Here is a 12,607-nt window from a genome sequence, read left to right on the forward strand (position 1 = left end):
ATTTGTTTTATCAACCTACGAGCAAAAACAATACGGAATGATACGTATCATTACAGAGAGATATATCATTGTATATTTAAATTACACAACACACAAATTACAGCGTAAACATTATGGACAGACCGCAAGAAGTCGAGAGTAAGAGGTGCGTACAAATTTGATATGCGCTTTAAAGCGGCGCTCGTCGACTCTATTACTGTATATTTGCAAAAATGAGGTATATTTCGCATTTATATATATATATATATATATATATATATATATATATATATATATACATATATATATATATATTTATATATATATATTTATATAAGATTATAGTAATCGTAAAAGGTCGATCTCTATCGACAACGGGTGGAGGACAAGCTAGGAGCGGAGAAACCGCATATCAATGAAGAGAGGATAAAAGAGGAGGACAAGGGGGAAGAAAGAAAGGAGACGAGGTAAATCGGGCGGCGAAATAAAAAAAAAAAAAAAAAAAAAAAAAGAAATTCAGAAAAAAGTGCGACACGTGTCGCGAGCTGGGACACGAGCAAAGGACTAAACGACAAACGACGGTGACGACGACGGCGACGATTCGAAGGAATCGATTCGGAAGGATGCGGTGACGAAATAGGTAGGCGGATAGACAGAGATATAAATAGACACGTTACTTCGTTTTTTCCGTCTAACGCTCGACTACGTAACTACATAACGATCCGATCGATCGATTATTATTATTACAGCGATCCGCGCATTTGTGTACAAAGCGCCGACTATGGACAGAATTTTTTGGCCTCCTGCGCGCGCTCCCGAGGTGAGACATGCTCGTATCGGAACGTAACGGAACGTCCGAGATACGCGAAATCGCTTTTCGCCGACGCCTTTCTCTTTCTATCTCTCTTTCTCTCTTTTCTTCTATCTCCTTCTATCTTAACGCGATGTCTTCCGAGCGCCAGGAACGGATGGTAACTTTCTTGGGGCTTGAAATTAATAGTCCAAGTTTCTAGCAATAAGACGTTAAAAGGAAAAAAAAAATACAAAATAAATATCGGTTCGTTATTTATAGAGAAATCTAAAGAGAATATACACAGATCAGTATAAAATATGTATATATATATATGTATATACATATACAGACGAGTCTATATATAAATAGACTTTGAAATATAAATAGACTTTGAAATATATTGTTTGCGGTAGTCATGTTAAAAGGATATTTTCTTTAAAAAAGGATGTACTCAAACAATTGGCAAAATCTTTAAAAAAAAAAAAAAAAAAAAATTCCTATAGGGTAAACTCGGGTAAGATGGCCATAGTTTTTTAAAATGCAAAATACATACTTTTATTTTTGTTATTTTTTTAATAGTGCTTGGCATATTATCTTCACTGAAGCTTAAATTACATAATATTATCGAAATTAAAAGGAAAATATTTAATAGAAATTTCATATTATCAAAATAGTACAACATAAGCATTGGCCAGCTTACCCAACTTTTAAGGAAAAGATGACCATAGTATTTATAAAAAAAATAATGAAAACGAAAATAAAAATTATAAATCATGTAACAATTTACATATCTTTATAATATATCTTACGTCGATTACGATAGCTTAGCTGTAATTTATTCGACTTTGCAGGTAGTTAAGAGCAAAAATATGATATAATATTCACAATATCGTTATTTCGAATAATGTATGCACATAACTACTGTAAATATCGATTATCTTTGATAATGACTAAAACAGCGCACTATGTAGCGATTATTGAAAAAATTACAGCCCATGGCCATCATACCCTAGTTTACCCTACTATAAAGACTTTGGAATAATCTTCAAGTTTCTAATAGAGTATTTTTTGAAAATTATTTCGAGAGAAATAAGTTTCAATGGTTTAACGCTTTGAAAATTGAAAATTTATTAATCCCTTAGGTGGATTCTACGTCTCTGGTTATCGCTACAAGTTTGTCCGTTACAAGCCCTTGTATTTTCGCGCAAAAGTGTTTATGCCTTTCGCGCGAAGCACGGTGAATGACGAGCGATCGATGGATGGATGGATGGATGGATGGATGGATGGATGGATGGATGGATGGATGGATGGGTGGATGGGTGGATGGATGGATGGATGGATGGATGGATGGATGGATGGATGGATGGATGGATGGATGGATGGATGGATGGATGGATGGATGGATGGATGGATGGATGGATGGATGGATGGATGGATAGATGGATGGATGGATGGATGGATGGATGGATGGATGGATGGATGGATGGATGGATGGATAGATGGATAGATGGATAGATGGATGGATGGATGGATGGATGGATGGATGGATGGATGAATGGATGAATGGATGGATGGATGGATGGATGGATGGATGGATGGATGGATGGATGGATGAATGGATGAATGGATGGATGGATGGATGGATGGATGGATGGATGGATGGATGGATGGATCGGATCGGATCGGCTCGGGCCGATTGGAGCACGCGTGAGAACGAATTATTCCCGGCCCATCGCTCCGCGGTAATATACAGATATAATATTACACACTAGCTACACATGGCTATCTCAGATGCGTATCTTCTTTCCTTCTCTTTTTCCCTTTTTTTTTTTACACGTATACACAAGCACATACATAGACTACCGCGTGTTTGTAGAATACGTATATAAATACACATACTCGCATATAGCACACGGATGCAACATTCGCCCGCACACGTACACGCACACGTACACGCACACGCACATCGATCGTCTTATCTCTTCAAGATTCTACGCGAATTTGTACATAAGGCATCACACACGATATCGTGTCGTTTCTCACATACGGACGTGATAACGACGAGGCGTGATACTCGCTCTTCTATCTATCTATCTATCTGTTTCTGCTATCGAGGAGGCTCGGTAAATATGTATATCGCGGCGAATTTCGCATTAACGACGACTATCAAAACGACGCAGGATGATGCGCGCGAAACGCGGATTAAGCTTTCTCGGCTTAAGCTCAATTGCGAGTAAACGATCGTTTACATGCCAAACAGTGTATCTCGAGTCGTGGTTAACTTCGAGATAGCGATAATTTCGAGATAGCGATGCTTTAATCTGGCAAATCATTTCGCTGAGGACTCGAGGATATCGCAAAGCGAGGGGTCGTGTAAGAAAAGAGTCAAATATATTCTTTTGATTAGCGAGAAAATAATCTCGCGAAAAATATACGGATAAAGATAGTAGAATTCTCGATTGCAGATCATTCAAGTTCAAACATTATCTCCAAATGTAAACACATTTTCTTTCTCTCTCTCTCTTTTTTTTTTCTTTTTTTTCTTTAAAAGAACTTTTAATGTTTTCATACATGTGATTTTTAACGCACAGAGAGAGAGGAAAAAAAAGGAAATTGCAAAGATTTGAGCGATCAACTGAAATTTGCGGTCAATAAAATTGAACATCGCGAGATCTGTACGCGTTCAGTTTTGGCCAGATTCGAAGTAATGTTTCGAAATAAATATGTTTCGACGTAAAAGATCGTTAAAAGCGAAATGTATCTCTCGAGACGAATGTTTTTGCTTTTACTTTCCGAGAGCACTAGCTTCGCTTTTCTAGTCGCGCACGACTCGACTCGGCTCCGGGTTTATTCGTCGACGCTACAGTTACACGTAGATCGTAGTGTCTCTCTCTCTCTCTCTCTCTCTCTCTCACTCCGTGATCGTGTCCGTGAGTGAGCATATAGCGTTATGACGAAATATATCCTCGCGATCGCGCCACCCACACCGAGGATGTGTTTCGTCATAATCGGTTAACCGAAGAGTAATGAACGTAAAACCGAAGCAATCGGAGTCGAGACGGCTTCGGCTTCGGCTTCGGCTTCAAGAGGTACACCCGATCGATGCTTCGTCGATATATGTATTGCGAATCGGGACCGACGAGAGATCGAGACCCGAAGCCGGAGTCGTATCGCGAGAGCGGCAATTCGATTGCACTTAAACGAACGTGATTTAACGATCGTAAAGATCGGTTGGAAAATATTAAGTAAGCACCGAGCTCGTAATCTCTCAAGATCGTGATTATAAACGGAAAAGCAGATCCGCGTGTGATAACAATGTAAACACATGCAATTTCTGTTACGATAATATGATGCCACAGATATCGTTCCGTTTTTAGAGATAAGGGACGAATACTTGGAAAAAAAATAGCTTTTTACTCCTCCTCGTGTAATTTCTACGCATTTCTGCGTGAAACTCGCTCGACGTTTCATTCTCCGATTGACGGATCCGAATCGAAAGCTTCTCCGAAAGCGCGCGCTGATTTCTCAAAGCCCGAATGGCGAAAAAGCAGGCGCAGCGCGCGTCCAACACAGGTAGTCGGGGAAGAAACGGGAAAGAAAAGAGCTCTCTCTCTCTCTCTCTCTTTCTCCCTTTTGCCTCTCACTATTTCGCTTCACTTGGTGTGCTGCTTCGGGAGGTGCCGCTTCATGTGCAGCGCGAGATGATCGCTTCTGGCGAACGAGCGCTCGCAGACCGCGCATTTAAAGGGCTTAGCCCCGGTGTGCTTGCGGTAATGCCGCGTCAATTCGTCGCTCCTGGCGAATCGCCACTCGCATTCCGGCCATTGACACTGATACGGTTTCTCGCCTGAAACAATCAACAAGACAGATATGGTTAAAAACAAGTAGCTCGATAGGTATATGTATTTATTTGTTTACTAAGTTGATCAGAAACACCCTGTTACAATGAATTTCTACAGCTACAGGAATTAAGAGGCGACTTAATTTTCATTCCTCGAAACATCTGACTTGTGAAATCTCATCCAATAAAAGTAAACAATCTCTTTTCTTTATCGTTATTTTGGTCTCTCTTTTTAATTCCCTTTCAGTTCAACATTATTTATACCCGTATTCATAGTCCTTCCTTATCTTAAGGGCGGGGAAAACCTCCACGAAGGATTTCTTGAATATCCAAGACCTCCTTATTTCATAGATGGACCTTGAGTTTTCATTCTAAAAGGATGGAATATTTTAAGGATTTTTAACAGCACCGTTTTATGGTACCCGCAACTAGTTTCAAATGTATGCAAACTTTCTTGAATTTAATGATTAATTAAATAATAATTCATAATATTAATAATAATAATTTATGATAATTTATAAATATTAATTAATCATTAATTTAATTTAATAATTTAATATTAATCTACATTTCCGTTCTGAAATCCTTCGTCAGAATCATTTAAAAGTTCGTTGTCCATCATATGAATAGAAGGATTGAAAATGTTCAATTTGAATAACGCTACAAATTGAAATACGACAGCTAACTTTTAAAGTTATATTTGGTTATATTTTGCGCATCATCTGATTTAAAGAAAGTTGAATCTCTTCCTTAAGGAAGCTCGTAACCTTCCCTAAAATAAGGGAACCAATAAGATTCCTTGTTTGGTCAAGGAAGGACTATGAATACACGGGTAATAAATAAATAAAAATAAAATCTGTTTTACACTCGAAATTCCTCGAGAATGTGGAATCTGTTTCCCCAAAAGAGAATATATATACACATCAAGTGCACGCAAGTGAATCGAGCAGGCGCGAGCAAGTATTTCGTTTCGAGAGAGACCGCGGCGACCTATTAGAGAACAAAGCGTTTGCTCTTTGCAAAGATAGAGCTACGGGATGCGGTATAAGATATCCTCGTCGCGCGCGCACGCCTCTCTCAGCTGCGAGAGATGCAGCACGGTGTGACCTTTAACTGTACCTGCATGCCGCAACACGCTCACCTGTATTCTAGCGCAATCGCGGCGGCCGGTCCGCGAGCGAAGGAGCGAGCGATCGGCCGAATGCAGCCGATCCGATCCGCTAATGCGAGCCAACATGCCCGCATTCCGCTTAGCTTCGCCGATTATCGGAGAACGCGCCTCGCTTATTGTATTATATTCTATCTTTACGATAGGATTAAGAGCTCATCCGCGCGATTGATACTAAAGATATGACGGCAAACGTTTGGGCTATCACAGCCGGAATGGAATAAATTCGCAATCTACGTAAGCTTGTGTGCTGCGTTACAAAGTAAAGACGGAAAATGATACTCAAAGTAGGATAAAATTCATCACTTTTATTTTTCTTATATTTTAATAGTGCTTGGCATATTATCTTCGCCTGAGACTTAAATTACGTGATATTATCGAAATTAAAAGGAAAATATTTCATAGAAATTTTATGTTATCAAAATAGTACAACGTAAGCGTTGGCCGTCTTATCCAACTTTTAAGGAAAAGATGATGATAATATTTATAGAAAAAATAATGAAAATAAAAATTAAAGGTCTATAACGATTTACATATCTTTAGAATATGTCTAACGTCGATTACGATAACTTAACTGTAATTTATTCGACGTTATTAACAGTTTTTAGTGGACACATGAAAAACTTTGCGGGTAGTCAAAAGTAAAAATATAAGATTCACAATATCGTTATTTCGAATAATAATGTATGCGCATAAACTACTGTAAATATCGATTATCTTTGATAATGACTAAAAAAGCGCCCTATGTAGCGATTATTGAAAAAAATGTAGCCTATGGCCATCATACTCTATAGAATTATATTTAACCCCATAGAATTTAACGATCTACACACAATTCAGATTTTGCGTTGAAGGAAATTAATAAACAAATTAATAAGAATTCCAATTCTTGAAATCGTAAGATCCGCTTCTCTCTTTACAGATGACTGACCTTTTTGAAATGCATAATTACATCTATCATCGGGGTATTCTATCTACCATCCATCGTCTCTGCGAGCTATTCGCGAATTCGATCGCGACGAAAGGTCTCCTCGCGACGCGAGTGTAAGAAGCGAGCGAGTAAAGGCGATCGAGGCGGAGGATCGACGAGGGACCAGGAGGGACCAGGAGACGAGGCGGAGAGGACGTCGGGGAGGGAGGGTGAGCGTACATACATGAGAGGAGAAGAAAGAACTCGATAGCTGAGAGATACACCCACGCATCCTCCTAGCCTTCCTCCCCGGCCCCCCTCGCACGCGCTATCCGGAGACGACCCTAACCGGTCCTCGCCGCAGCAGCCGCCCTGCGCCGAGAGTTGCATTCAGCGTTGCTGGCAGCATCGCGCCGCCACGCGACGCACAGCCCAAGGAAACGGTACTACCACCACACACGAACGCCCGCCATTTACGGTATCGCGCGTTCACGTGAGAATTCCTCTCCCGCGAATCTTCAACGGCGAGAGAGAATCAACGACTCTCCGGCGAAATGAAATTTCATTCGAGCTATCAAATTATTTTCAAAGATATTCCATGTAAAAATAACGTTCGTCACAGTTTAGAATTCCCCAATAACTCCTTCTCTTTCTAATTACGTATCTCTCTGATGATAATTATTTTTTTTTCTGCACCGTAATTCTCTAAATCAGCACTACAATGTAATAATAATGTAATATAACATATTTAATAATATAATTATATGTATACACATATAACTATACTATATTATACTCTTATATACATATATATAATTTGCTTGATATAATGTAACGTAGTGAATGTAATCCATTTAATGAAATGAGGTATGTGAAATAACATTTAAAATTCACCAAAAACGTTCACACTTACAATTAGTGTGTACGTGCTAAGATTTGTTTCCACCTTATGTAATAGTTTCTTTTATTCAAAGAAATTCTTCGAAAATATATCGAGAATACCGGTTCGTAATGCAGAGTTTTTGCGAGAGCGATCGCTTGGAAATTCTTCGATTCGCTGTATCATAATATCGTGATATTGCGTTACACTCGTCTGACGCGCATGATGTCTCCCCGAGCCGATCAGCCGATCCGGCGACACCTACGGGGCCTCCAGGCGTCCCCGTTAATTTTGGATCACTTTCACTCGAGAGTCGACGGCGCGCACCGCATCGCGGAGACAAGTTGCTTTCCAAATACGCTTCCTAGCCGTACTTTGCTCCAGATTTCTTCCATTACCGCGGGCTTTCTCGCAAAGTCCGTCTCTCGACGATTTATACCATCGTGTTTAATTGATTATTTTAACGTTGAAGAGCTTCTTAAGAGAGTTTAAATATCGCGCAAATAAATACCAAGACGAATTTAATTGCTCAAATTAAATCGCTTGCATCGATTATTATAAATAGATGTTATCATAAATTCTATATTATATTATTACATGTATGGATTTTTATATATATTTTTATACCGTCTTTAAATCATATATATATATATATATATATATATGTGCAATCTTATATATGTGTAAAATTATATACGTATAGTAATGATAATAATTTGTATTACATTATTACTTTGATAAATGATTATATTAATAATCGTATTTGATTTATTTATAGGTTTTTAATTTCTTTAATTTCTTTTAATATAACAGTTCGAGTCGTAAATGAATTAATGACACGAAGTCGACGTTCAACACGCCGCTCGTGGCACGGCGCATTCACAAGAGCAACGCGGCGAGGGTTCATTCACGAGTCGTCCGAGATCGAGCCGCGCGCGAGGGCCACGTGCCCCCCTCGGCTTCTCCTTCGCCCGTCGGAACCCGTCGTCCCCCGTCTCTATATTCTGCACGCCTGTATCTACTCGTATTCAAGATCGCGCGACAAATTGAAATATCCTCGTATAATCTCGCGAATCGATTGAAACCGATCGGCAAAACATATATCCAAGTCGGCGACGAAAAGTGATTGCAATGACGAATTAATTTGGATCAGTTGTCTAAATAAAAGACATCTGTCCTTCGATTCAAATATTAAATTGAAGAAATGTCAAGACGAAACGCGGATGATAATTAATCTAAATCTGATAATAATAAATAATCTAAATATTCTAATGGAATTTTTAATCAGAAACTTTTTATCAGATAACGAGATGATCTCTTTTCCCTACATCATTTTCAGAGTCTGATTAGAGAAAATTTATCAAACGCATAATGAAAATAATTTTGAAAAAAAAAAAAAAAAAACAAGTTTTTTTTTTTATAGATGACAAAGCGTCGCTAGTCTTAGAATCTCAAATTGAATTTCTGAATCGAACGACGATGTAGCTCTAAATTTTCATTCGTTCCGTCGACGCGTACGTGCCGCTCGTTTCGTTCGATCGACTCGTTCGAGGCGATGACACGGGTTTACCGCAAAAACTCGCCGAGCTATCAATTCGAAAGTGGTACATCGCACTTAAGATGCCTCCGGCTTGCATTCCGCGAGAGACCGCCGCGTAGGCACGTGTGCGGGAAGCACATTTCTCTCTTTCTCTCTCCGTCTTTCTCCAGCTGTCTCTTTCTCTCTCTCTCTCTCTCTCGCGCGCGCGCGCGCGCGCTCTCGCGTACGTCCCGAGAACGCGTGTGGGAACCCAGTATACGTGTTCGCCCAGGTAGCAAACACCGATGCGGTGTTGGTGCTGCAGCTTGACGTGTTCATGTGTTGGCGGAGCTTGGACACGGATAGGATGTGGGTCGGTCGACTAGCTTCGCTCTACCAGCAAAGCGGAGAGTCGCATACCACGAGAGCTTCGTATATGCTTCCCTTACCGCGTTTACATATGATAGAAGCGCCTTTGCGCGACACCGCGGGGAGATGGAAACCAGAGAGAGAGAGAGAGAGAGAGAGAGAGAGAGAGAGAGAGAGAGAGAGAGAGAGAGAGAGAGAGAGAGAGAGAGAGGGAGAAAGACGCTCGGGCTCGGAACCGCGCCCTGCCCACGCGCGAGCACTCTGAGCGCTCCACGCTCGACCTCGCGCTTTCAAACTCCTCGTGTCGTCTCGCTACGTCTAAATGAGCTACATACCTAATTAGCCGGATAATACACGAGAGGCCCCTCCCCTTAATTTTACCGTCCGTTCACCGCTCGTGTTAGCAACAAACGTGTACGTGATACGCTACGTTTTTCACTCACCCGTGTGTATCCGCTGATGAGCCTTTAGGTGCGAGCTCTTCGTGTATACCTTTGTACAACCTGCAAGAGGGAGCGAATAATTACGAGTTGGTCGAAATGATTCAAGTTTCAAAATCAGAAGCTTTCTCACATTCATAAAACGATTAATGAAGTTTAAGTCTCTTAATTCTTTTTATTTTCATTTATCGCAACAGGGGGTAAACTCGGGTAAGATGGCCATAGTTTTTTAAAATCCAAAAAACATACTTTTATTTTTGTTATTTTTTAATAGTGTTTGGCATATTATCTTCACCTAACCTGAAGCTTAAATTACGTAATATTATCGAAATTAAAAGGAAAATATTTCATAGAAATTTTATATTATCAAAATAGTACAACGTAAGCGTTGGCCGTCTTACTCAACTTTTAAGGAAAAGATGATGATAATATTTATAAAAAAAATAATGAAAATAAAAATTAAAGGTCTATAACGATTTACATATCTTTAGAATATGTCTAACGTCGATTACGATAACTTAACTGTAATTTATTCGACGTTATAACAATTTTTAGTGAACGATTGATAAAACTTTGCAGGCAGTCAAAAGTAAAAATATGATACAAGATTTACAATATCATAAACTACTGTAAATATCGATTATCTTTGATAATGATTAAAAAAGCGCCCTATGTAGCGATTATTGAAAAAATGACAGCCTATGGCCATCATACCCTAGTTTAGCCTACTAATAATTTGTATATTTACCTATGAAATCGCAATGGTGCACTCGGCGCTTCTCCAGCTCCGGGTTATTCCGCCTGTTGAACTTGGACGACATGGACGACGGCTGAATCCTGTGAGCTGGATTTAGGATCGGGCCAGGCTGGGGATACGGGGGTGGCGGCGTCCGCCTGGGTGGACCGATGGGCGAGCCGGGATCGGAGATCGGTGGCGTCAGCGGTGAAATATACATCAGCCTCGTCATCGAGCCGTAAAGCGGCGACGTCGCGTTGCCGCTCGCCTGATGATGACTCGTCGTCGACGAGTCACCGTTACCGTTGTTGCTATTGTTGTTGTTGCCGTTGTTGTTGTTGTTGTTGGCACCGGTGCCGTTACCGTTATTGCCGCCGTTCCCGCTCACGCCATTGCTGTTAACGGTCCCGCTATTGTTGTTGTTATTATTATTGTTGTTGTTGTTGTTGTTGGGAAAGTTTTTGAATAGCGCCGTCGTCGTGGTCGTCGTCGTCGTCCGATGATGGACAACGTGCTGAACACTGGCGGAATTCGGAAAGGGATTCTGCGCGGGATTCGGCCCCTCCAGGAGGTGCAAGGTCGGCGGGGGCGGTAACGGCTCCGTCTTGATCTCCACCGGGGACAGGACCGGCGGCGGCGTCACATCGTCCGTCTCTAGTTTCACGTGGGACTGCGAGCCCAGCATGTCCGCGTTCTCCGGGTCCAGCTTCTGGATGCTCGACGTGATGTCCTCCCAGAGCGGCGGTCTGAGGAACACGTCGTCATCTTGACCGGTAGTCGCCGGCTGACCCCTGGACGAGACAAAGCTGGCCTCCGATGGCCGGCACACCGTTGCGGGACCGCCGACCCCGAAGAAGTCCATGTGCACCGACGACGGCTCCTGCGCGTCTCTCGTGTCCGTTTCATCCTCGTCCACCCTCTGCAAACGATCGATATCCTGCCTGTACAGCAAGGTGTCCAGGTCCGACGTCTGCTGGGAACAGGAAAAAAAAAAAAAAACAATTCTTCATGTATATACATATACTGTTTTTAATATTTAACTTTTTAATTAACAAATATTTTTATCACTTAAACTTGTATTTTATTTCTTTAATATTACGCTACTTTTCATGCGCTTTTCAATGTCGATTGAATCTGTTATTTTCTGAATAATTGTAGCCAATAAGGACGATATCCTTATTACAAACTTTTTTAGTAATAATTTCTTACAAAAAAATCTTTTTAAATATATATTTATTGAAACCTGTTACTATAATTTTTACCACTTTTATCTAGTTATGGCTATATAATAAGCACATTTGCATATAAAATACTAAGAATTAGTTTCTTATTATAATTAATCTTATTTATCGAATCATCATTATTCTCATTATCATTTAATTATCATTAGAATAAAAAAGGACCTTACTTCCATTCTCTTTCTTTCTATAATAATAATAATTATTATTATATTATTCTAATTAACGACATTGGTACTGGTATAGTTTTTAATTTTAATAGTATACAAGTGATAAGAAAAATAACTGAAGAAAAAAAAAAATATTTTACACGAAAATGAATGCGGTTAAAATTTTCTCGACCGTCCCTCGAGCGCGTTAAGGTTGTAAAGGGCGCGTATGCGGAGAAAAGGGACCGAGAAGAGGACGAAGGAAGAGTGACTTGCGGTATGGTGATACGTGCGCCATGGCGAAGGTCCCCGTGCGGGTCGGGCTCCGTTAACATGCACAACCGTCGTCTCGCCCTACGACGTCCAGCACGCGCGAGGAGACGCGAGGGAAACGCGGGGATGCTGGCGATGCTAGCTGCGTCATCCTTCGCATGATTTGTACACGAGCAACGCCGCCCTCGCGCCCGATGCTACACCGTCTCTCCCCTCCTGCCCCCTCCTACCCTTTATTTCCTCCTCTTCACGCTCTCTTGTCGAAAGACGACGGATGCCACCTCGGTACAATGTATATATGTATGAATGTTT

General features: G+C 40.7%; 1 protein-coding gene across 2 annotated transcripts in view; it reads right to left on the minus strand.

Annotated features, from left to right (window-relative positions):
- Positions 1 to 84: 84 nt before the first annotated feature.
- Positions 85 to 12,607, minus strand: part of LOC140665828 (uncharacterized) — a 51,328-nt gene continuing 38,805 nt past the window's right edge. Inside the window, exons 2-4 of one of the 2 annotated variants that reach the window (XM_072892402.1) lie at positions 10,648 to 11,608; positions 9,903 to 9,962; positions 85 to 4,619 (exon numbers count right to left, since the gene is read on the minus strand). In XM_072892402.1, coding sequence (XP_072748503.1) covers positions 4,426 to 4,619; positions 9,903 to 9,962; positions 10,648 to 11,608 — 1,215 coding nt within the window. In that variant the 3' untranslated portion in view covers positions 85 to 4,425. The remainder of the gene's footprint in view (positions 4,620 to 9,902; positions 9,963 to 10,647; positions 11,609 to 12,607) is intronic. The other variant, XM_072892403.1, reaches the window with a different exon arrangement.

This window comes from Anoplolepis gracilipes, chromosome 5, assembly GCF_047496725.1.
Source record: "Anoplolepis gracilipes chromosome 5, ASM4749672v1, whole genome shotgun sequence".
Taxonomy (NCBI): Eukaryota; Metazoa; Arthropoda; class Insecta; order Hymenoptera; family Formicidae; genus Anoplolepis; species Anoplolepis gracilipes.